This window comes from Xyrauchen texanus, chromosome 18 (genome assembly GCF_025860055.1).
Source record: "Xyrauchen texanus isolate HMW12.3.18 chromosome 18, RBS_HiC_50CHRs, whole genome shotgun sequence".
Lineage (NCBI taxonomy): Eukaryota > Metazoa > Chordata > Actinopteri > Cypriniformes > Catostomidae > Xyrauchen > Xyrauchen texanus.
The window spans coordinates 230,952-258,579 of NC_068293.1; the positions used below are offsets into that span (position 1 = coordinate 230,952).

General features: G+C 37.8%; 1 protein-coding gene across 1 annotated transcript in view; it reads left to right on the forward strand.

The window, feature by feature from the left end:
* aaas (achalasia, adrenocortical insufficiency, alacrimia) overlaps positions 1-26,952 on the forward strand; it is a 51,292-nt gene extending 24,340 nt beyond the window's left edge. Inside the window, exons 11-15 of the mRNA XM_052147978.1 lie at positions 18,561-18,621; positions 19,825-19,915; positions 24,262-24,334; positions 26,549-26,616; positions 26,942-26,952. Coding sequence (XP_052003938.1) covers positions 18,561-18,621; positions 19,825-19,915; positions 24,262-24,334; positions 26,549-26,616; positions 26,942-26,952 — 304 coding nt within the window. The remainder of the gene's footprint in view (positions 1-18,560; positions 18,622-19,824; positions 19,916-24,261; positions 24,335-26,548; positions 26,617-26,941) is intronic.
* The last annotated feature ends 676 nt before the right edge of the window (positions 26,953-27,628 follow it).

Genomic DNA, 27,628 nt, shown 5'->3' on the forward strand with positions numbered 1-27,628 from the left:
TGATAATATCTCCCAGGGGAAGCATATACAAAGAGAAAAGCAGAGGCCCTAAAACGGATCCCTGTGGCACTCCATATTTTACTTTTGTTTGTTTTGACAATTCCTCATTTACGTAAACAAAATGGTAGCGGTCTGCTAAATATGACCTAAACCATGCTAATGCAACTCCACAAATTATTAATGAAATGAAAATATTTGGGAGGATACTACATTTTCTAGTATTTTTGACAATAAACGGGAGATTTGAAATCGGTCTATAATTAGCAAGTTCTCCAGGATCAAGTTGTGGCTTCTTAATAAGCGGTTTGATAATTGCCGTTTTTAGGGCTGGACGATTAATTGAAAAGTAATCGAAACCGAAATTCAGAACCTCTAACCGACGTAATTTTCCAATGTCGGTTATTTTCGTTTTTTTAATCCGGTTACTAATTTCCCCTTAAAAACATACTACCGCATGTGGTCACAGGACTCCATCCAGTCAGCGGCATGGAAGCAACATGGAGGCGAACTCAAACACAGAGTCAACTTAGCAACAGGAGCGGTTTGTATCAAAGAAAAACTGGCTCAAAAAAAGAGAGAGACTGACAAGCACCCAGTAACAAGTGCCTCCACAAAGCAAGCAATATAAAAGCAATATGAAAAGGATACAAGACGGAAAGAAATAACTGACGCCATTAGTTACTACATCGTGAAGGAGATGGCTCCCGTAGCTACAGTGAAGCGCAGTGGGTTTAAACACCTCGTTAAAACTCTCGACAGAAGATACACTGTGATCCATCACGACCATATTTTTCCCAAACTGCGCTGCTTCAGATCCTGCCTGAAACCTGAAAAGGTAAACATGCTAGTGTTTCTTAGTAAGAACCTAGAGTAAATACTTGCATGTAGAGTGACAATACAAGATCACTGGGAGGAAGATCACATGCAACAGCGATCATGAGTCAGATTCAAATCTATAACGCTATGAGCTCACAGCCTGCTAATCCATTAGAGGTGCCCTGTCCAAGCCCTGCTCTTGCTCTTAATCAGCAGTGTTCTATTAACATTTTTGCACCTGGCATTATTTAAAATATTTGTTTACAGGAGATGAAAGTTATTTTCTACTTCTCACATAACAATATTTTAAATAATTTATTTTCTTTGCAAAAAAAGCAAGTTATTTATTTTCTACTTTTAAGGAATCTTGCTTTTTACACAAACTGAAATGTGACTCTTTTCATTAGACGTTTTCATTTCAAGCAATATGTGCTTTGATTTCAATTGTTCTAAATATTCAATAAATATATATAGTTTCAATTATTTTAAAATCCCAAAGATAAGAAATGCCTTTAATAGTTGAGCATATTTACAGTACAAACCTTGTCAGTGAACTATGAGGGAAAAAAATAATAAAAAAATAAAATAATCGTTCATTAATCGTAATCGAGGTAAAATGTTCAATTAATCGAGATTTTGATATTAGGTCATATCGTCCAGCCCTAGCCATTTTAAAGTTTCTTGGGACATGTCCTAAGCATAGCGAGGAGTTAATGATATTAAGAAGAGGTTCTGAGATTACAGGAGATACCTCTTTTAAGAGCTTAGTTGGTGTAGGATCTAACAAACAAGTTGTGACTTTTGATGTTTCGATACGTTTTGTTAGCTCTTCATGACCTATGACAGAGAATGATTGAAGTTGCACGTGAGGAAAATTATTAGGCACTGTTTTCTGAGATGCGATGACAGATGATTGCATAATTCCAATTTTATTTCTGATTATTTCAATTTTATCTGTAAAGAAATTCATGAAGTCATTACTCTTGAGCTGTGACGTAATATCTGGTTCTGTTGAGGCTTTATTCCTAACCAATTTAGCCACAGTACTGAATAAACATCTAGGATTGTTGTGGTTATTTTCTATGAGTTTAATCAAATATGCTGACTTGGCAGCTTTTAGTGCCCGTCTGTAGCTACAGACACTATCCTTCCATGCACCACGAAATGCTTCTAATTTTGTATTTTTCTACATGCGGTCCATTTTCCGAGCTGCTCTCTTGAGAGCATGAGTGTGATCATTTAGTGAGGGTATCGTGTTTGGTAGTTCGGTGAACAGACACAGTCTCTATGAGATATCTAGGTGATACAGTCTCTGTGTTTTATGTGACCTGTGTGATGTCTCAAGGCAGGCAGACATTCGGATTAACCAGTTTGTCTGCTTCCTGACCTGGGCCCCAGTTAGTTACTATCATTATTAAGAGTATGAGCCAAATTACTAGAGAGGAGAGCGACACCTTCCCTGGAGGGACGGAGTCCGTCTCTCTTTAGCAGGTCAGGTCTACCCCAAAAACTCTTCCAATTGCCTATAAATCCTATTTTATTCTTCAGACACCACTCAGACATCCAGCTATTCAGTGACACTAATCTACTCTAAACCTCATCACCACGACGAGCAGGGAGGGGACCAGAGCATATTATCGTTTTTGCAAATTTGCACACTTCTTTAACATTATCTTTAGTGATCTCCGACTGGCGAAGCTGGACATTGTTATCCATAGTGCCGACATGGATAACAATTTTAGAAAATCTACGTTTAGCATTAGCCAGCACTTGTAAATTTGATTTGATGTCAGACGCTCTGGCCCCCGAAATGCAATTAACAATTTGGCTGGTGTCTCTATTTCCACGTTCCTTACAATAGAATCGCCGATAACAAGGGCTCTTTCAAAATGATTCTCAGTGCGTGTATCACTGAGTGGGGAAAATTTATTGGAAACCCTAACAGGAACTGGAGAGTGGTGTCTCTTTGCTGAGCGAGTATGCCACCGAGACATCACCCAAATGCCCTGCTGCAGGGGCTCTACAGCCAGAACCAGAGTGTGTATGTTGCTCTCTGTACTGCCCGCATCCGAAACAGTATCTACCGGCTTCTCTTTCTCACTGACCTCCACTAGCGTTCAGATGCACATTTGAGAATAAGAATAAGCAGGCCAGAAACAAACTCTTGTGCAGCGTGCGTGCTGCGTGTGTGCTGTGCCATGTTATTGTTTTGGTTAGTTTGTGTCGTGTTTAAGATGATGTCACGGAAGTAGAGACGGCGCAACTATGACAATCAGACTAATCCCACCCATGTTGAGATGGCACTAAACTGCAGTGGAAATGCAAGCTCAGAAATGTAAAGCGAGTAGAGTTGAGGCGAGTCGAACAGTAATGTGCAGTGGAAAAGTGCCATAAGATACAACTCATTTAGTATAAGAGAAAGAGAAGTGATTTCCCCTCCTTAAGTAACTTCTAAAACAACCTCCTTCACATACTCCCTTACACTACAATCCTTCCATTATGGTTTAGTTGTTTTTTAACACAACTAACTTCTCCAACAGTTCAGCAGTTAGTCGCCTTCTTGGAGGGTGGTAAACCATGCCTGCAAAGGAAAAGAGACACTCAACTGGTGCCGAAGATGGCAAAGTGGTGTTGAATCTAACAAATAGTAGCTTGATCAGTGGATATGAATCTAGTGAAGACAGGTCCTTCCTGGGTTCCTCCAGGAAGTGAAGGTTTTCCAACTCTGCTTTGCTGTGGCTTAATAACAGCTCTCTACCCACCTGGCTGTCATTTCCTGCTGTTGGGATGGAGACAGTAGATGCAGACAGTTAAACAAGGTTTTTTTATTTATTTACATTCAATACAGGAATTTTCCATTTAACACAAAATGTAAAAACACTGAATGAATGATTATTCATTAATTTATGATGATTAACTCCTGAAATTGCAGTTTACGCTACGGACATTCTGAACTGGAAGTAATTCCTGGTCAGAGAAGACGAAGAAGTCATCCTCATTCTCTTCAGGGGTGTTTGATGAAGCAGTGTCACTTTCTGACAGAAGACCAAGCTCTTCAGCTCAGTACAGAATGAGTTGATGTATCCTCTTCTCTGCAGTTAGTTTGGGAGGCAACCACCTCATCTTGAAAAATGGGTGGGTTGTGTCGTGGAATATCGCGATTAATCTCTCTAAGTTGTAAGAAAACTCTCGGAGTCTTGAGTTCCAGATTTCAAAATTGTAGTTTATTGAACACCAACAAACATGAGACCGGCCAGCTGTCCGTTCTGACTGTCTTAGTCCAAAACCTCCTCTTCTATACAGTTTGTTATCTGGCATTACCTTATTTCTGTGCCCCTTTGTTATTTTTGTAACCAATGGATACTATTTGCCACCATTATCTCACAGAGCCTTTTGATATCTTTTTACTGGTAGAAACCTGGCTTTAGTCTATCTTCAAGGTCCTTAGTCTCATTATTTTGTTACAGCTGGGTGCTCTTTGTGGCCTCTGCAGCAACAACAATTTTAGTAACCTCATATGCTCTCTCCTGGGTCACACAAAGGCCAGGAAACTCATATAAGTATTTTGATATATAAGAAACATACTAGAATATTGAAAAATATACTATATATTCCCACCTCTGAGACTTAAAAAGTCTCACACTCTATTTCCTCAAACCAGAGTGCAGTCACACAAGCTAGCCTGTCCCATTTCATCATGTAGCCAAAGTAGGCCACTCAGTCCACTATCCAATGCCATCTTTATGGGGCTGCACTCTGCAGAACTTGGGACCAAACCTCTCCATCCACACTTGGCTAGGAAGGAGTAAAAGATCCCAGTCCTCTAGCTAACACTGTTCCTGGGGTTGGGTGACAAAAATCAACTCATTTGTAATAAGCATGTGCATGCAAATGTGATGCCTTGCGTGATGTAGAGTACAATTGATTATCCATTGAGTAGAAGATATATATATATATATGCTTTAACAAAACACTATTAAAAGTAACATAGTAATATTTATCCTTCGTTGCCAGAGGAACACAGACAATTCCGGTAGCCTGGAGCGCTATCTGGTGGTGTGTTGGAGCAGACAGCGGGTTTTTAAACCACCAGTTGAGTCTATTTGCTCTTGCAGCCAAGCACTGAGGTGCTCGTCGCTCCTTTCTTCAAATGTCTCCCTCACATGTCTTCTCTTGGCAATTACTTCATAGGTGTATTATGCTTGATCATAATCATCAGTAATACTACTTCTATTTGGTTAGATACAGTGTACTAAAGATATACTTCACCAATCATTATAAGTAATAAGTAATTGGTTACATTGATAATATGGGAATAAAATAAGTCAAAAATAACAAATAAAACACCCTCTTACTCCTTTCTTGAGATGCTACCTATTTTGTTATGTAAAATGAAAGTACAATAGTCTTGCTGTCTCCCTTACTATCAAAAACATGAGAAAAGTGTTCAAAAATAAAATTCCCCTTACATTGTTATTTTCTTGATTGCTTCTCAGTAAATCTCATCAAGTTCATCCAATCCTGGCCCAATGGTATATTGTCTGGTTGCTACACTTGTTTGTGTTGTCATCATTGATACGGCTACCATTTGCTTAGCCTCCGTTCTAGTCATAATTGATCTCAGAATGGGTATAATACAACATAACAAGAATGCAAATAGGGTCAATCCTACTACTAACATTATACCTATTTTCATTAGCCAAATCTTCCATGACCCAAAAGATCATCAAACCATTGCCCAAACAGCTGATCTCTCCCTGCATTAGATTTAACTTCCTTTCGCAGGTCATGCAGTTTCTTCATGGCCTGGGTAAAAGCTCCTTCTGGAGATTTATTATTTGGTATGTATGTACAGCAATCTAAACCTAATCGCATTATTATTAAAAAACATTTCATCATCTAAATGCCATATTACTGCACAATTGCCCTTAAATTGTCCTACATTCGTTTTTCCTTTAATTTTGTTAAAGCATTCATACTCCAGTTGACGATTTATTTTATATGATAATGTGCTTTCTTTTTTCTCATTATCCACACGTATTTGTCTAATTTTCTGCCTTCATCTCCCCACCCTATCATCTTATAGTATTTATCATATTCCGGATGACCCAAGAATGCCAAACATTCTGCTGGGCAGTACACTGTTCTCCCTGTTTTACCACAATTTTTTGGCATAATACTCAGCGCAATGCTTATAATCATACTGATTTGGGACTACTACAAATTTTTTCAATGGAGTGGGTGAGCACATTACACAGTTTGTCATTTTTGCTTGCTTAGCTGTATATCTGGCCCATTTATACCAGTCATTTTGATTTGCATATTGTAATAGTTCCTCTGTTCCTGCTGACTCTATGGGTTCCATATCATTTTCTAAATTTATTGGCTTTTTCAGTCTTTGGGTGATTATTTTGACAGGTGTCTTTTGAGGCCGATTCTTCGGTTTGTTCTGCTTAGCCAAATTGCTTATCCAGATTCTTTGCTTTTCGGGTTCACCTTTGTTTAGTGATCCAGGCGTTCGCTGCTTTCTGATTTCTCGTGCTATTTTATCTAGTCTCTGCTCATTCGGGGGAATAATATTGAAGGTCTGAGATGTCAATTGTAGGAAATTCATCATACCATAGTCGTTGTGACAGTCCTTCACCTGGAGAGTCTGGGCCTTCCTTGACGCCTGTCCGGTAGGCCCTATATAGGAGGCAATACCTGTCCCAAATATGTTAGTAACAGCATCATCAACACTAATACCTCCTTGAGCTTCCATTCTTTCTCCATGTGCCACAACGCTTCATTGAATGACTCCGCTTGTTGGCCTGCTTCATGTCCTTCAGTTGTTTCTGTATCTGTTTCAGCAGGATGATAACTTTCTTCTTGTCTTTCTCCTTCTTCACCTTCTTGGTTCCGTTCCTCTGTGACATGTACTTCCGTCTCACTTTCTATGCTTTCCTGCTCTACTGCGGCAAGTCCTTCTGCCTCTTCCTCAGTGTGCTCTTCCCCTATGTTCGTTTGTCGTTGTTCTATCTCCTCTGCACTTTCTTCAGATTCTGTAGCCGTTTCCAGCTGATCTTCTTCTTCCTCGGGTTCTTGTTTTTGTGCTTGCTGCTCTTCTTTGTCTGAATCTTGCCTCGTATTCATCGTTGGGAAGTCCATATTCATAGTTTCTTCAATACAGTCCATCAAGTGCTCTGTACTTTCTGAATTCACTTTCTGGATTATTTAGTTTCAGGTCAGCTTCATTGGAAAGGCCAACCAAGATCCCCAAGGCTGATTGTAGGGAACCCACTCTGCAGTATGCTTTCTTAGAATTGTTCATCTGGTGATCCTGGTCCTTCTTGGGACGTTTCTCTGGTAGGCCCCATCATTGGGGGCAACACTTGTCCCAAGTATGTCAGTAATAACATCCATATTAATATGTCTTTCTTATTCATTGGTATTGTAGGCCGCAATTGTTTTCCACCTTCTCTCCTTCAGCTGGTCATCCTGTCCTAACTTGCTTCAATGATGGCAACAGCATGACTATTTCATTTTATATGCATAAAGAACACTGTAATCACCTCATATGGTTACATGTTTTATATTAACTAACAATCATTACTTTCTGCATTCATTTGATTAATATATTAAATGATTTCCCTTATTAGAGTCATTTGCTACACACACATTTGTTGCATCTCATTTCTAGCACTAAATAACACATGGGTCCTCTGCCTCCTCCAGGCAGGAGCCGGGCATAGCCTGACTTTGTTCCAATTAAAAACATTAGATCATCCCTTTAGTATCTATACACAACATTTTTCATGGTCATTCACAGAAAGGGTAATTCACAAAAGGCTATAATTCTCCACAGAGGAGGTAAACTACCACAGGTGTTCCTTATCTTAAAACTCCCTACTCATTCACTTATCACATACATTTCATTTCCTCCTGTTTCCCAAGGACTCTCAATGTCTGTATCACATTAATTAATTTTCCCTGCAAGCTAAGCTGTTTTTCATAGTTTCAGACTATATCAGAGTAATTCAGAGTATTAAATCAATAAAAGAATTATCAAATATATAACATATCATTGGAGGAATCAATTTCCTCCCAGTTTGGTCTTTCTGTTGCATTGGGCCATTTACATTGATCAGTACTTCATCTGGTTTTTTATTTAATCAATGGTAACACACAATATTATATTATTCCCCTCTCACAAATTGTTGTTTCAATTATTATACCAATTGTAGCCAACCCTGCACCCTATTTCTTAATTAATTCCATTTATATTGTTACAAACAAACAAGACAAGCAATCTTAATCTTTAGTCACCACCATGTATCTTTTCCATTCTTCATTACTTTTAAAATGTACATGAGTTCAATTAAAGCATAAGTAATAAATCATCTTCCAGTCTAAATTCATTATCATACAAACATTCCCCATGTTTGTTTAATACTTCTATAAAAAGTCAAGCACTCCTTTGTTTGCAACGGTTCTCAAAACTTTACCACCAAAATCAATCTATAAATAATCCTCTACACAGGGTATGATCCCCTGATAACACAGTGACAGAATGCTTAAAATGCAGTCGGGTTCAGTGGAACTTTCAATTTTTTTTTTTTTGGGCAGGTCTCTTCTAGACCTCCCCTTTTGATGCTTCTAATCTAAGAGCATTCATCCACTTCCTTAAAACCCTTTCAAACCTTCTTGGGCGGTGATGCCATTGTCAAGTCTTACCCGTCATTGGGTCGTCACCTCTTGCCCCTGGTCTTGATACTGCTCAGTCCTCAATCCGTAATAATTTGGTATCAGTAAACAGATATTTTCTTTTTCAGGGAGTATCACCGGAGAACCGACACACAACCAATGGAACATCTACAAATGCTTAAATATGGAGACAATTCAAAACATGGTTAAATTAAAAAAAGCATTATTAAAAATTCATCAATCTATTAAAATTGTCCAAAGTAAAAGTAAAATATGCTAAAATTGAACTCGTTTATAGATAATTAATTTCCATTCAGGTTTTATTTCTGCTACTTTAGCAAATGTTACACAAAACTATGTGGGGACTAACATCAGAACAAAGCCTCTCAAGCTTCTAGGAAGCTTAATTAAAAACATCACCTCAATTCAATAATAGTCTCTAGATAGTTTTTGAACCTACATTTATTCTTTCAGATGAATTTTCAACTTAAACTGTTTTCTTTAGTATAAACCCTTAACTTTAGATTGCCCTCTTAATATATAAAATCTTTAATTATTGATGAGGAGAGCTGTTTGAACTCCTTCATATCACTCTATCTAACATTAGTGTCAAGGCACATCATTTTACATATAAAAATAAAATCAAACCAAAATAAAATGAAATAAAACACTTATGAATATTTCTTCAAATTCTGCTCTTGTGTTTCTGTTTCAAGCAGACACTTATCAATTTTAGACTGAGAGTGAGGAGTGGGGCATTACACTGTTTCAAAATAATACATTTATTTTATTCTTCAACAGTAAAAATAGTGATATTTATAATAACTGATTATATTAACTGCTTTCAAACTTTCTCATCTCACACCATTTAAAAACAAAAACTACTCTCATCAAAAACTACTCTCATCTTACTTTCTTCTGTCCATTCAAACAACATACAAATAACCTTTCTAATCTTTAATAAAACAGAACACAATGTATTTTTCGACATTCTCTATATAATTAATACAACTTATGTTTAGCCTTCTGTTCATGCAGAGCTTTACATTTACAACACCTATCTTATTATTAATATATTATAATCCCTTTTTTATTATTAAGTAATAATTTATTATTACTACTTTCTCCATTTCTTACACTTTCTCAGGTGAAGGAACTTCCATTCTATCTAATAAAATAATATAAATCAAGTTTTTAAACTAACAGAAAAGTAAAAGATTAAACATAATAAAGTCTTAAAGACAAACATATCTAAAAACATATCTCTTTTCTTGTGTTTTGAAATAATTGCTCAGTAAGATACACTACTTAATTTTAATTTCTCATGACTCATTACATTATTTATTTATTTATTTTTTTATCCAAATGTTTCATCATCTTTTAACAGTTATCACTATTATACCTCTAAAATTACACTTTCATGTATTAACTATGGAAAACTAAAATAGTAGTAATAGAAATAGACACTCAATCAGCACTTTATAGCACACACTAAGCGCCTTTTTTTTTTTTTTTATTTCTTTATTATGAGGGTACTCTCTGGAAAATTTGGGGGAGTAACCCATCCAATAGGTAACTCTATATAACTTTGCCACATGTTTGTAATATTTACGCTTCAAATCAATAAATCAGTGGTTAGCTGCTGGATTTAAATTTAGACCCTCAGAACAATTTAGACACGGGCATTGAACCCATTGATGGCATTCTGGAAAATCATAAAGTGATCGTATAAGACTGAAATCAACTTTTCCAGAGAAATTTTAATCCACATTATAAATGGCAAATAAATAATGATTACCAGCAGTAATGAGCGCAGGAAGATCAATCAGAACAATCACTTCATTTTCAGTCTTCTTTGTGTCCGGATTTCCTCCTGCAGCATTAGTAACTTCTATAAAATCATCTTTCTCAGCCGTCTGCAATGGTGAGAAACTAGTTCCAGAATGAGTTAGTGAAACAACATACACATAATGATGACAAAAGAAACACAGAATAGACACATGAATATGAACTTATTAACGTTCATATATGAGGAAGTTATGATGTTCAATTTAATCTTAACCTTTCTCCATGGGCTTCACCTGCCCCAAAGACTAATTTTTAAATGATCCAAATCATTCTTAAATTTATTTTCCTTTAATTTTAGTCTCAAATGCAGCTTCTCAGTGTATCCACGATCAACCAAGACCTATTCTGTGTATACCAAACAAAAAATAAATAAAATAAAAATAAAATAGCTATCTATCTGCTTTCTATCTTTTTCTAAAGTCGGGGCCCCTTTCTGTCTGTCTGAAGACATCAAGAGAGGCCTGTTTCCCCTCAAAGTCATCCTCAATGCCTTCATCAGACAGTTCCTAACAAAAATAAAAAATCTCTGCCTATCTTTTGTTGGTTGATCAAGTTTACACCGACAACGCTGCACTCACATTTAAATTGTTTGTTTATACTGTATTATATTTATCCTTATACATACACACACACACACACACACACTTACACAGACATACACATATATTTTTATCATTGGTTTTCATTCTACAATCATAATATTTATTAAGTGCCCTCTTTGTTTTTAATCATCAGATCTCTTCTGCCTCTTATATTGATGAAAATAGTCTAAATAGATTTTCTTTTATGTAAATTGCATACATACTCCTCATTAGTTATGCAGCAAATGATCAACCTCTCTATCTTGATTGATATTTATTGGGCTCATATAACATACACTTCCATATGCAATCACACTTCAGTCATACTTCCCATACTTTAAAACACAGATTCTCTCACAGACACAGAACCTTTCACACTTTTTACAAACACAAGGCCTTTATAAACACAGAGCTCTCAAAACATATTATACTAAAACAAACCTATTACTTCTGCCCCTCCTTTTGCTCTCCTCTTTTTATCCCTCTCCTTTATTTCCATAAAAAACACTCATTATTTACAGTGGTTGATTGCTATATCTGTTAATTATTTTTATATTAAAACTCATGTACTTCCACCCACAGCTGTCACATCCATTTTGGGTCTCTGTTCAAGACAATTTCTACATTGGTGCTAATTCTCCTTTACTCTCTCTATTAAAAATCACCTTAACATTTTTGACTGTATTTAATTTGTTCATAACTCCAGAAATGATCACTCATTCCCTGTGTTTCTATTATTCATCTTTTTAATTCTATATCTTTTCTTCTCTCAGTTAGTCTCCTCTCAAATTCAGTAACAGCTTATTTCCACATTATGATTTCTGTTTCATGAGGAAAACTGAGACAAGGAAAAAAAAAGTCTCTCTGTTTCTGTGCATGCTCACAGCCCTCCCTTTACAGCTCCCTATTCTCGCTCTAGCAGCCCCTCCCCTACAGCTCTTCACAGCACTCTGTCTCTAGCGTACTGTATGAGAGAGAAATGTTACCTGCTGCAATTTCTTTCCAGTCAACAAACGGCCATTCTTGTTCTATTTCTCCTAAATTCACCACTTCAGTTAAGGTTCTCATTAACTCCTTTTTTACAGTTAATTTTCTCTTCTGCCCTGCGTAATCTATGTACTCTGATTCTTTCCAAAAATGATCGCTTCCCTTTGACACTATCAGTTTATTCTCCAATTCTCTCTCCCACTCTTCAACTTTACAAAACTTGCTTGTCTCTGCATTTTTCTCTAGTCTTGTTCACTGTAATGGAAAACATTTTGCCTTTTCTTTATCTTTTTCCCAATTATTCTATTTTTTTTTCTCTTCTGAATCTCCCCTTCCCCTCACTCACAGAGCTGTCCGTTCAGCTGACCAGTGAGTGAGAGCAAGGCAGGGAGTTATCAGAGAAGCAGGTAACTTTTTCAACATTGTTTTATTCAATTCACTGTTTCAATTCATTTTCCACTTTTACTCTCATTTAGCATTTCCTGCTTAGTGCACCTGATTCTCTATATTATTCTGCCTTTGCACACAATACATCATCAACATTGCAATCATGCATTTGAATAAACACAAGAACAGCGCAATTAAAGCACACATGCACCAACAACATAGTTAGTCATGCACATTATTCATTATCTCAAACATGCACATAGTTCAACATTTCCCCGTTTTCTACACAGTCCGGGTTCCGTCAAACACTGCAATAAATAACTTAATCGAACACCTGGAGGAATTTTACGTGAATTTTCACTTCTCCACCCGTGTTAGGATTTTCACCTGTACAGGATTTTCAGCCACTCTTCTGGCAAAACCTTGAATAAATGCACCTAACCGGGAATTTTCACGCGCGTCGCTTCTCGACTCACCCCCAGGCTTTTTCTACCTTCTTCAAATAAACTTTCTTAAACTCTCTTTAAACAATCCCACCCCCCTATTTTTGAAATCTGGAACTCGCCTCTATTTTAGCCAATTAGTTCAAATTATTCTATGTCCGGACTGGCAAAAGTCTTAGGGAAGCCTCTTACCGGGACTCGCTACCACAGATCACACAAAAACACCTTAAGCAAAGATGCTTACCTCAGTTTCTGGCGCCGGTGTTTCTGTGCGATCCGTGCAAGCCGTCCCACCAGCGACCTCTGCCCCCTTGACCTCAATGCCAGCCCCACGAGTTGAGGCCAAAGATATGTCGTGGAATATCGCGATGAATCTCTCTAAGTTGTAAGAAAACTCTCGGAGTCTTGAGTTCCAGATGCCAAAGTTGTAGTTTATTGAACACCAACAAACATGAGACCGGCCAGCTGTCCGTTCTGACTGTCTTAGTCCAAAACCTCCTCTTCTGTACAGTTTGTTATCTGGCATTACCTCATTTCTGTGCCCCTTTGTTATTTTTGTAACCAATGGATACTATTTGCCACCATTATCTCACAGAGCCTTTTGATATCTTTTTACTGGTAGAAACTTGGCTTTAGTCTATCTTCAAGGTCCTTAGTCTCATTATTTTGTTACAGCCGGGTGCTCTTTGTGGCTCTGCAGCAACAACAATTTTAGTAACCTCATATGCTCTCTCCTGGGTCACACAAAGGCCAGGAAACTCATATAAGTATTTTGATATATAAGAAACATACTAGAATATTGAAAAATATACTATAGTTGCTGTAGCGAGGATGGCTTCGTTGACATCAGTCTTAAGCTGTAAGAAGCTTTTGAACCTTTTCTCAAAGCCAGCTATGGTGGCTTGCAAATTATGTGAGCAGTACCGCAGGTTTGAGGCTTGCAGGTCATGTAGTTTAGCCTGAACAGCAAAGAGGGTAGGTAGGAGGTCACCATAGTAGCATGAGGTCTGATCTTGAAGGCGATCAATAGCAATGGGCTTGAGGACTCGCCGATATTCCTCCATGAAATCAAGATCATCTACTTTGAATGGTGTGAGTTGCAAGGCTGGCATGATCTCTGGAAGCTTCTCCCGAAAAGATGCCAGCTGAATCAAACAGTCATAAAGAGAATTCCACCTACAAATGCAGGGTGTCTTGAGTTGCTGGTCGGTCAATTCATTGAGTATTTCAGATGATTTAGGTCTGCCAGGAGCATTCCATAGGGCTGAGCACTTTGCCATTGATGAATGATTCAGCCTAGAGAGTGTTGGATTGTCTTTAATTGGTTGAAACTTGGTGTGTGTGTGTGTGTGTGTGTGTGTGTGTGTGTGGCACACCTGATGTAGAGTGGTAGAATGATGTCACACTCTGATTCTTTTTTCCCTCTGGATCTATTGTAATGTATGAAAGATCCTGTTCCTGCTCTTCTGTCTCATCTTGTTCCTTTGAAAAAACTGCGACATTGAACTCTTCAAATGCCTTTGCGAAGTTGGATGCATTATCAGTTAAAGTAGTCACAATAGTGTCAGTTGTTAGTCCATATTCTGTATGGATTTCATTTAGAAGTTCTGCAATGCGATTTATATGTATGTGGACTGGGGAAATGCCTGCAAGCAAGAACAGCTGATTCATATTCTAATATGTCTGTTTTTATCCAATGCACAGTAACTCCCATGTTACTACTATATTTTCTGACCAGATATCTGCAGTGGTGAAACATATTGTATGTTCTTAAGTCTCTCCTTTAAGTTTGTTGTTTTAGTACGGTACTAAAATCCTTGTCAATTCTTGAGTGTTCTCCTTGACATTACATTAGCACCCTGGCAGAGGTCCTTTACTAATTGAATTATTTTTGTTCAACAGTGGCCAGTGGGTACATGCCTTTTCATTACAAAGGATGTAATGAGAGAGTCAACTTTATTTTGTGTCACTGCCACTGGTACATGCTCAAAACGTTGAATCTGTCTGTATGAGGTCCTGGTTTTCTTACGTTCTCCACTGGCAAACTCCTTTTTGTGTTCCTCAAATTCCTTTAGTTTTCCAGGGTGCTATGGGTTTTCAAATCTGATGTCGCTGCAGGAAAGCCACATAGAATTACCATTGTGTTTGTGCACTGCTGACACTCAGCCTCTATTTTTCCATTTGGAATGTGAGTTACTATTTTAAGTGATTTGACATCCAACATCGCACACTTGAGTACCAGTATAGCTTCCTCTGTAGATGTGGCAGCCAGGCAAGGCTCTGATGCTTCACCCCACTCACCCACGGCATTCAAAAATACACTCAATTTACATAAGTAGACACTAAAGAATTATTGATATGGAAGCATTAGCCAGGATGGAGTCAATTCACTTTCAATTTTATTAATTATTCTTCATAAATCATATTGTAAAACTTTTCATTTAAAAAGACACACAATACTGACCTCCCACAGACATAGAAAACTCAGTAATAAAAAAGTTATCCTCATCCTAAAGAAGATTCGCTGACAACCATGAAGATTAACTGCTACAAAAAGGCCAACATTTAGCTGTTAAAAAATGTATTTTGTCCAATGGAACAAAAGTAGCCAAGTTAGCTAGCAAGCTAACGTCACTCACAAGCTAGCATCTAAATTCACAAGTTCTAGAGCAGCACAGCTATTTGGCAATTGCTCTATACTTCTGTCCTATAATGACATTCAGTGAGCAATATCTGATAGTATATTTTACTGCATACTTTACCTTAAGGCTGTTTGCACTAGGCGCCAAAGCAGCTTCCTTCCTTGGGTTACTGGTCATGAGAAAAACAAACAGTTCACAACAAGTGCTGGACCTAACAGGATGTCATGTGATTTATTTGCATCTAGCCAAAAATTGCGATAGGCTATATTTAGTAGTCCTTTTAAGCCTGATGATGAAAGTTCTTGTCTTATTTGAGAATAAAATGACATTTTTGGTTTTCTAATGCAATACACTTTTTGTCAAATTCTGCAAATATCTCCTCACAGTCTGCTAGCTGTCCGTTCTGTGGTTGGGCTAAAAAAATCTAGTATTTGTGCACAGCCCTGACTCTGTAAATGGGACAAAAACAAAGTGGAACAGATCGATTCACAAAACACTACTCCAGCCAATCAGCAACAGGGGCTGGTTCTTGTGCGTACACAGGATGGGGGGCAGAGCGAGAGGGAAATTAATTAGAAGAGTGATGGCAAATCTGGCTGATGTGAACTTTCTAAACTCCAAGGAGGACAAATGGCTGAGAAAAAGCCATATGAATATAAACTAAAAAAAGAAGGATTATGATAAGTCGAGGTCTAGGAGCCACGTCAACATTGGCGAGGCTTTTCAGCGATGGAGAGACCTCCGGGAGGTAAAAGGCTTGAATACGGATGCAGAAGTTGCTCTTTTTCTTCTTGATAGGTGGGTAACATAAATGTTGCTATGTTTCACAGAACCCATATATGCTGTTGTTGTAATGTTAATTTTAGTAGCAGGAGAGTTGTGAGTGTCTGAAGCTGGTGTGTGTAAAACCATCTCGCGTGCATGAATTTGGGGGGTGGAGCTTCCTAAGGAGCACTGAAAGGAGGGGTGTGTTTGTTTTGGTAGTTGAGTTTGAATATCAACAGTGTTTCTCAGGAATCGCTGAGTGCACCTTTTAAGTATCCTAACCCTAACACAGAACTGCTCTGAAAACACTGTAATAATGCACTAACCTAATATAGACAGGATAGAGCAGTGCGGATCAACTTAGACGCAAGCAGACTATTTGTTTATTTAATTTAATTGTAGTCTTTGTGGTTTAATAATTGCAGAAGTTTTAATTTTATTTTGATGAATTGTGCTGCCCTAGATCTGACCAACTCTTGACTTAGGCGCTGTGTTTTATAATTAGGGGTCCACATACCAAAACCGTAGTCCTAGAGACAAGAAATTTGGCAGGATGGTCCCAAATCTCCCATCCTCACTACTCTGGTGCAAAATACACCCCTATCCAACCCTAGGTGGTGCTATAATAAGCACTTTTACGTTTTTGCAAATGTCTCGGCAATCTTCGCAACCATACGGGCTAGAATCGAATTGATTTTTCCACTGATTCCTTGAGTCAAGCCAATCAATGTACATCATTACCTTTCAGTTTCATTTCCTTCCATAAAATAAGTCAGCATTCCGAATTTTCTGAAGAAATAACTTTTTTTAACTCCTCCTAGGACATTTGTCTGATTCGCACAAAGTTTGGCATACATCATCTACAGATCCTCCCGTTAAAATGTTATCAAATGTAAGAGCTTCGGTGTTACAAGCTAATAAAATGTTTAGCCTTGGCCCATTTTCACTTGTCGACCTATAATCTAAACGCAAAGTCCAAACCTAATGAAACTTGGTAAATTTCAACACATTTTGAGGATGCACAGCAAATTACCTGCAATTGACCCTTTGCTAAGCCACGCCTTAAAAATGCTTCCGACGAATCCTATCTTGGCAACTGTTGCCGTGCCACCATTACTCTGACATGCGTTTGCTATTTTCCAATGAGAGCCTGTGGAAGTAATGTGTGTTTGAGTAGATTGAAATGGGATTTTATCAAAGTAATCAAGAAAATGTAAAACTCGTTGTTGCCGGGTCATTTGTAATAGTGACACGAGTTGCCGTGTTTTTCTTTCCTTTTTTTTATTTTTTATAAACTTTAAATACATTTTGAGAGGAACATGTTATGGATTAAACTGCATCAGCCCAAATTCCCAAATGAACATAAAACATCAGCAACGACACCTACATATACTGCAAGATTAATTCAAGCTAATAACTGAACGCTAATTCATTTAGGTATTGATTTAAGTCATAGTAAAGCAAAAAGAGTGTTATGAGATGTTATAAACAGCTGCGTTCACTTAAGATCATGTTATTAGATGTGTAATCACTATTAAATTAAAGCTTTTCTCTTTTCTAGTGACTGTAATAATCTTGATTCTGATTCACAGTCTGCACTATTTTCAATCAAAATAGTGTGTCATTTAACAATTTCTTTTACAAAAAAATTCAGATAAATGTGCATTACAATGTCACTCTTCATACCAGCCCACATATTTAATATTTTGTCCAGAATCACGTCTTTCTCAGCATTCTCTCATTCATTCCAAAGGGGAGTTCTGCAGAGCTGGTCAGAGCGAGCAACTGTAATGGAGGTGGACAGAGCTTAGCGAAGGGTCAATTCTTCCCAAAACCTGTCATAACTGTACAACCCTTCCATAAAGGATGTAGGAATTTGACATGCATCTTCTTTTTAGTGCTTAAATATACCTAATATATTAATCTGACAAATATGGCCCATAATGCCTGTATCTTGTGAGCACAATATTCAAACTCAACACAAATTTGTAGACATGGACAATAGAACATTCTGAGGTAACATGACAAATATATTTATCACATGCCGGGATCTATTCTGTCAGATTCATCTGTTTTATTCATGTTCTCTAAACATAGACTGCTTAGACCCCAATCATAACAAAGTATTTTAAGTTACTATTCTGAAATAATCATGACAGTAATCAGTAAAAACATCAAACAGATCGGTTTGTCATGTTTTTTATCATTGGAAAGGTTTTTGTTCCACTCAAAACTATGGTGAGTATTTGTATGTTCATCATCAGGCACACATTGAAGGGGGCGTTCACACGCATTTTTGAAAAATGGCCACCAATATATTGTGCACATCTACTCTGCTTACAGTAGAAAACTCTAATATGAATCAAATTCCTCACAGACGTCTAATCATATGTGTGTTTGTGTGTTAGGGTTTGGGAGACGCGGATGTGGACATGTGAGAGATGGCCGTGTCTGACAGGCAGATGTCAGGTGAGAAACTCATCTGAATGCAAGAATGAAATGTATTGTATAATACTTACAGGCATCCAAAATAAACTCAGCTGCCTGTGTGGAGGATTTTGACCAGGAGTGATATGAATATACTTACATCTGTGTGAAACGATACTGCATTTGTGCCAAATACATTTCTGAGCCATTCATAAAGGTTACAAATGTTTCTCCACACATTGTTTAAGCGACTCTGGATCACTGCGGTATAGAAACTTGCGTGTCTCTCTCCCAGTTCTTTGTTTGCCATATATAGTAATGCCAAAGCATCAATACACACAACAAGAGCAGTGTCAAGAAAAAGAAGCCATGATTGTCTGTGCGTGCCTTTTTCTATGGCTAGATTGTGATCACCTAACCTGTATTTGGTGAAAATCTGTCCCTGAATGTCCCCAAAATGAAAATTCACTCATGATTTACTCACCCTCATGCCAGCCCAGATGTGTATGACTTTCTTCTGCTGAACACAATTTTTAGAATAATATTTCAGCTCTGTTGTTCATTACAATGCAAGTGAATGGTGATCAGACCTTTTGTAGCATAAAAGAAAGCAGTATGACTCCAGTGGTTAAATCCATGTCTTCTGAAGCGGTACGATAGGTGAGGAAAAAGATCAATATTTATGTCCTTTTTTACGTTAAATCTCCACTTTCACTTTCAGATGTGAAAGTTAAACTAAACTGACACCACATGTGACTTTCAGATGTAAAAGTGAAAGTGGAGATTTAGAGTTAAAAATGGACTTAAATTGATCTGTTTCTTACCCACACCTATCCTATCACTTCAGAAGACATTGATTTAACCACTGGAGTCATGGATTCAATTTCTGTTTCATTTATGTGCTCTTTGGAGCTACAAAGGTTCTGGTCACCATTCACTTGCATTTTATGGACCTACAGAACTGAAATATTCTTCTAAAAATCTTCATTTGTGTTCTGCAGAAGAAGGAAAGTCACACACATCTGGGATTGCATGAGGGGGGAGTAAATGATGAGAGAAATTTTCATTTTTGGGTAAACTAACACTTTAAAGGGGAAATGAAAACAAATATAACAGATTAAAATAAACAATGGTGGAAATTGTACAACTCTGTCAATGTGACAGATAATAATTTTTATTTCTAATTGCAGTGTATTAGAATCACTTGATTTAAGATGTATGATTCTAATTAAGTCTCTCTCTTAGTCGGGCTGCTGGAGTCCTGATGGAAGCTGTCTGTTGTTCAGTATTCAGGGAGAGAGACTCATCTATGCCCTCACATTCTCTGACCTCACAGGTATTAACAAACAATAACAAATACACTGAAATGTTACAGTGATATTCTGTAATCAATACAGGTTCTGCTTAATTGACAACATTTGTGGCTAATGTTGATTGCAACAAAAATACATTTCGACTGGTTCCTCCTATAAAAGCAAAAATCGATGTTACATTGAGGCACTTACAATGGATTCAGTGGAGCCAATCTATAAACATTAAAATACTCACTGTAAGTGTGATAAAATCCCTTACTAACTGCATCTGTGTAAAGTTATATCCAAGTTTACAATTTTGTTCCAGGTAATTCAGTAGTCTGCTGCAAAAACAACAATTTAAACAACTTTAAAGCTCAAACAATGCTTGAGTTTTAACACAAAGGGCCTAAAATGAATCGTATGGTGCGTCCCAAACTGCACACTTCTGCACAATTCTAGTATGTATTTTGTAGTATGTTAACACTGAAAATGCAACAAAAAGAAATGTGAGTACCGGATGATAATCTTCTTCTTCAACTGTTTAAACGGTTGGAGACTTCATGCACTCAGCGCTTGTGGCTTTCCGAACATAGCGGAAGGGGCGGAGTTATCTGGCAAAACAACTGAAAATAATGGAGAATGTAGCACCTAAAGAAACTTCAGTAAAGACAGCTCCTGTCGTGGAATATCGCGATGAATCTCTCTAAGTTGTAAGAAAACTCTCGGAGTCTTGAGTTCCAGATGCCAAAGTTGTAGTTTATTGAACACCAACAAACATGAGACCGGCCAGCTGTCCGTTCTGACTGTCTTAGTCCAAAACCTCCTCTTCTATACAGTTTGTTATCTGGCATTACCTCATTTCTGTGCCCCTTTGTTATTTTTGTAACCAATGGATACTATTTGCCACCATTATCTCACAGAGCCTTTTGATATCTTTTTACTGGTAGAAACTTGGCTTTAGTCTATCTTCAAGGTGCTTAGTCTCATTATTTTGTTACAGCTGGGTGCTCTTTGTGGCCTCTGCAGCAACAACAATTTTAGTAACCTCATATGCTCTCTCCTGGGTCACACAAAGGCCAGGAAACTCATATAAGTATTTTGATATATAAGAAACATACTAGAATATTGAAAAATATACTATACTCCTTAAAAATGTGAGTTAAATGCTTTACATTAGCCCAAGCTGTATGAATATGAACAGTGTTTGAGATGTAAGTGTTGAATTGAGGTTGGCGAATGTGCTAAAGCTAACGGTAACACACCGCGTTTGTTTGAAACGTCACTTCCTTCAGCTGTTAAACAACAAGCACTTCTGTGTAGTAAAAGAAAAATGTGTTCCATTTAGGACGATACTACACTTTTAAAATTCATTCACTACATGGTTGAGTGCAGAGTGCACATTGTAAGGGCATAGGGTGGGTAAGAATATCGATGTTTCAATACATCGCAATCTTCATTTGAACCAAATTTCACGCTATGCGACTTCACAGAAGTGCTGGTTTTGTTAGAGACAGTACCATTTTAGCACATGCTCAACAAATCAATGAAAATACTTTGTACAAATTAGAAATAGTAACATTTATGCAATTAAACAACATGCAACAAAAAATTATATAAGAAATAAATTGATTGATTAAATACATGGATTTGTATTTAAAATAATAAAATAATACATAAAATATCATTTTTAAATGTATATTTTATTAATGTACCTATTTAGACAAGTATTGATGCTGACTATCAGCCCTGGAGTCACAAGTTTGAATCCAGGGCGTGCTGATTGACTCCAGCCATGACACCTAAGCAACAAATTGGCCCGGTTGCTAGTGAGGGTAGAGTCACATGGGGTAACCTCCTTGTGGTGGTGATTAGTGGTTCTCTCAATGGGGCGTGTGGTGAGTTATGTGTGGATCGTGGAGAGTAGCATGAGTCTCCACATGCTGTGAGTCTCTGCGGTGTCATGAACAACGAGTCACGTGATAAGATGCGTTGATTGACGGTCTCAGGCAACTGAGACTTGTCCTCCGCCACCCGGATTGAAGTGAGTAACCACGCCACCACGACTAAGTACCGTAATTTCCGGACTATAAGCCGCAACTTTTTTTTCCACGCTTTGAACCTCGCGGCTTAAACAATGACGCAGCTAATATATGGATTTTTCCCGCTTTCATATTTTATAAAAAAAATAAAAAAAAAACATTCTGTGACGTGCTCAGTTTTTTGGCGGCATGACGCTTTCATTAGACCAATGAAATTGCCGAACGGTGAAGGTCAAACAACTTTTTTTGCTTACTCAGATTAAATCGAGCACGCTCAAACTTCCCATCATTCTGATTGCGGTAGTCATTTTGTCACCCTCAAGACACGGAGAAATGCATATGATGCAGCTTTCAAGTTGAAGGCGATTGATCTGGCTGTTGGAAAAGGAAATAGAGCTGCTGCACGGGAGACGTTGGAAACAGCAGCGTGAGGAATTGACTCGGTGCAAAAAGACAACTAAAGCTGAGGCTATTCAACTCCGACACCGAAGGAGATGACTTCAGTGGTTTCAGTGCACAGGAGGAAGATAGTGACCAATGACTTTCATGCTAGGCTACTGTTTACTGCAAATTTATTATTTTTTTGTTACAAGCCGTGTGTGGCAGCGGGGGCGTGGTCAAGCGCCGTCCGGGAGAGAAAAGCTGTAAGGGCGCTTACACCTGAGCTAAATTATGTCTAACACCGGTGTCTAATTTCAAGTGCCCTGCTTCACGTGTCCTCCTTGGGAAGTTTTCAGCAGGGCACTTGATGTTCCAGGTAAGGCTTTTAATGGCCACAGCAATGTTTACAATCAATTTTATAAAGTTTCTCAATTCTTGGTCTTCTATGCGCCAACACTAGACTGACGTGTGTCACTCACTCAGCTCTGTGGCTGCTGCCTTTTTATGCCGCTCTCCCCACGCTTACTGAAATTGACACCGGTGTTAGACATAATTTAGCTCAGGTGTAAGCGCCCTTACCACTTTTCTCTCCCGGACGGGCACTTGACCACGCCCCCGCTGCCACAACGTGTTTTCGTTAAACTTATTTGTTTTTGTTACAAGCCATGTTTCGTTAAAGCCTGTGTAAAATTCATTTGTTTCAATGTACCGGTAGGCACCTGCCGCTTATAGACATGTGCGACATAGACATTATTTATGTTCAAAATATATATATTTTTTTAATTCAGTGGGTGCGGCTTATATTCAGGTGCGCTCAATAGTCCGGAAATTACGGTAGTGGGAATTGGGCATTCCAAATTAGGAGAAAAGGGGATCATTTATTTTTTTAATCTTGTTATAAGGTCCCCTGTATAATTAACATCATTAGCTGGGAGATAATTTATTTTTAAAAGTAAACAAAAGGAACATTATAACCTAAATAAACCCAAATTGAATTGATATTGGAATCTAATCAAGAGCTTGTGAATCAAAATGGAACCGGGAAATCTGAATCAATACCCAGACCAATTAGTGCAGGGGTGCCCAATACGTCGATCGCGATCTACCAGTCGATTGCAAAGGCAATGCTGGTAGATCGCAAAAAATGTAAATGTACTTTCGTTAAATTTTAATAAAAATAAATATAATGTCTTTCCTTCTTTTAGTTTCTGTCTGACTTGCACATGACAAGTAAATATTGACCAGGCAAGGATTTGTTTATTCAGTTGCCATGACAACTAGGTTTGCGCATACGCGCCTTCCAAGGGCTTCTGAGAACAGAGCGCGAAATTGCGATGTTAGTGCCTGGATTAGGCAAAACTGAATGGAATCAGACATACTAGTCATCAGAATAAGGTAAATGCCCTGGCTATTGTAATCTATTGTGCTGTAGGTGTTTTGGGTTTAGTGTTAAAACTGAATGATATCAACATTGAACATTGTTATATGTTATATATTTGTATTAATTAGAAGATGAATTCCATGTAGGGATACATGCAGTAGTCCCAACAAGCATTTTCTTATTTTAAATGAAACTGTGTTTTTTTTGTTGGTAGATCTTATTGAGTTGGTCATTTAAAAGTAGATCATCACACAAAAAAGTGTGGGCACCCCTGTATTAGTGTATAGTGTGCCATTTGGGACACAACTGTAGGATTAACAGGGTTCCAGACATTTTATTGCAAACATTACAAAACAGTTTTACGTGCTAGGGGTCGACCGATACCGATAATGATTATTAGTAATCAAAGAGACCGATAACTGATATTTGGGGCCAATATACATTTGCCGTAAAAATTTAAATTTTTGTGTCAACATTTACACTTACACAAAACAACATTTTACGTTATTACCTGTTAGAACATCAGCGACTCTAAGCTAAAATAACTGTAATTCATTTTATCACTGTTTACTCTTGTTGTGTTCAGGAGGCCCTAAAACCGCAACAGTGGTGGCCGATCTCTCTGAGACCACCTTCACTGGACCTGATGGAGACATCATGTAAGCTGTGTTTCTTTTTCATAACTCTTGTACAGCTGTGAACACTCCGCATTTAAACATTAAATGGTAGTACAGTAATAGTTGAATGCCCAATACTCGTGATTGTCTCAAATAACCAGGGTTAGAAATGTATGCTTTGTTGACATACATTGCTCATGCAGGCTGGTATCTATATATACAGTTGAAGTCAGAAGATTACATACACCTTCTCCAAATATATTTTACCTCAGATTTTCACAATTTCTGACATTTAATTGTACAAAACATTCCTTGTCTTAGGTCAGTTAGGATCACTACTTTATTTTAAGAATGTGAAATGTCAGAATAATAGTAGAGAGAGAATGATTTATTTCAACTTTTATTTCTTTCATCACATTCCCAGTGGGTCAGAAGTTTACATACACTTTGTTAGTATTTGGTAGCATTGCCTTTAAATTGTTAAACTTGGTTCAAATGTTTTGGGTAGTCTTCCACAAGCTTCTCAAATTAAGTTTCTAGAATTTTGGCCCATTCCTCCAGACAGAACTGGTGTAACTGAGTCAGGTTTGTAGGCCTCCTTGCTCGCACACTCTTTTTCAGTTCTGGCCACAAATTTTCTATCAGATTGAGGTCAGGACTTTGTGATGGCCACTTCAATATCTTGACTTTGTTGTCCTTAAGCCATTTTGCCACAACTTTGGAGGTATGCTTGGGGTCATTGTCCATTTGGAAGACCCATTTGTGACCGATCTTTAACTTCCTGTCTGATGTCTTGAGATGTTCCTTCAATATATCCACATAATTTTCCTTCCTCATGATGCCATCTATTTTGTGAACTGCACCAGTCCCTCCTGCAGCAAAGCACCCCCACAACATGATGCAGCCACCCCCATGCTTCACGTTTGGGATGGTGTTCTTTGGCTTACACAAATCACCTTTTTTCCTCCAAACATAACAATAGTCATTATGACCAAACAGTTCAGTTTTGTTTCATCAGACCAGAGGACATTTTTCCAAAAAAATCTTTGTCCCCATGTGCACAAGCAAACTGTAGTCTGTTTTTTTTTTTTTCTTTATGGCAGTTTTGGAGCAGTGAATTATTCCTTGCTGAGAAGCCTTTCAGGTTATGTTGATATAGGACCCGTTTTACTGTGGATATAGATACTTGAATACCTGTTTCTTCCAGAATCTTCACAAGGTCCTTTGCTGTTGTTCTGGGATTGATTTGCACTTTTCACACCAAACTACATTCACCTCTAGGTGACAGAATGCATCTCCTTCCTGAGCGGTATGATGGCTGCGTGGTCCCATGGTGTTTATACTTGCATACTATTTTTTTTTTTATATCGCTCCCAAGGATAAACCAGACTTGTGGAGGTCCAGGATTTTTTTTTTTTCAGATGTCTTGGCTGATTTCTTTAGATTTGCTCATGATGTCAAGCAAAGAGGCACTGAGTTTTAAGGTAGGCCTTAAAATACATCCACAGGTACAATTCAGTACACCTCCTATCAGAAGCTAATTACCTAAAGGCTATTTTCTGGACTTTTTCAAGCTGCTTAAAGGCATAGTTAACTTAATGTAAACTTCTGACCCACTAGAATTGTGATATAGCCAATTAAATGGGATACAATCTGTCTGTGAACAATTGTTGGAAAAAAATACTCATGTCACGCACAAGGTAGATGTCCTAATCTGTGGAGTGGTTAAAAAATTTGTTTTAATGACTTCAACCTAAATGTATGTAAACTTCTGACTGTATGTTTTATGTGAAGATAAAAAAACATTCTCATATCATATTTTGGCATTCATCATCATCAATGTTTACCTTTCACCAGTAAAAAACAAAACAAAAACCTGAGCCTGGGATCTCTGGTTCATGGAATGACCCAACTAGGACACCTGTGTAAAAATCACCTTGACACCAGTTGCTTAAATGTCATTGCAAAAATAGCTCAGAATATTTTTCTGAGAAAAGCTCTTGCTGTATTTGTTTGCAGATGACTCTTGCTTGTGTGTTTACAGCATGTTCATTCCATGATTTGACATTATTTGCTCTGTCAAGGTTAAATGCATTCATACAGGAGGTGGAAATCAGGACAGAACAATTATGTTAAGTGTACTGTGTGTTCATTGTCTCAGACCAGTTTTACTCGGTAGAGTTGGTGAACCCATCGCCAAATGAGGATTTGTAGTGTTTCAAGCGTGTATGCTGATGGTGCTCTCCTGTTTGTCAGTGTTGGTGGAGAGGTGCGCTCGCTGTCATGGGATCCAAGAGGAGAAAGACTGGCCGTGCTGCTGAAAGGTCAAAACAAAACATTTCTGACTTCACTGTATTTGCACAGACACTAACCATTACAAATAATCACCACTGAGTTATATAGAGATTTTACTGGAAAATTGATAGGACCTTGATTTTCCATGTTTCATATTTGATTCTACGTTGTCTTTATGAAAATGTACCATATAGTTCTTCCAATCAGTAAAATATTATTAGGCTTGGTCATTTTAATATGCCATTGGCCATCTGGTCACATGATTGAACGAGCAATATCCATAATAACCCTTAATGCTCTTTGATATGAAGAAAAATCTTTGAGATTTCGTTTCATCATTTTGTCACTCCACAGAAATGGAGTAAGGGTGCATCTCCTCTAGGGCTGCAGGATATACCGAATTTATCAGAATGTCGCAAATGTGCATATCAAGATATAGGTCTTGTGATGACATGATTTTTTTCATACGTTCAAAAGTAACGTTTATGGCGACAACATACCGAGCGTGCGATTCTCAGTTGGTGTGTGTGCAGTGTGCATATGAGCAGAGAGAAGATGCATTTGATTTCAGTAAGTTGTATCGTATCTTTCAGTATACCATCTGATGTTCATTCATGTTTCTTTTTCGTGCCATGAGAGAGAGAGAGAGAGCGCTGTGCCCTGCTCCATTTGAATCTCAATCCGTCACACACAGCATTAAAGAGCATCAAAACAACATTTGTGGAGATAATAATGAGATTAAACGACAGGTTGAAACTCAAACCTGGCTTTTTTTAATGCCTGCTTTGGAAATATCAAAGGATGGGTTTCAGTGAATGATTGTCCCGTGAAATCATTCCTCTCAGTGCAGCCACAGCGTCGACTCAGAACAGGAATGTTAAACTAACGCGAATGTCTACAGAAAGCGCTTCTGGACAACATTATTCAAAACTAGAATGTACATTTCCTGAAGAAAATGTGAGTGGTGCTTGCCGTGGCAAAACTCGTCAAATAGCATTTTATAACTGCTGAGATATGTTTTTTTTTACTCGGTTGCTAGGG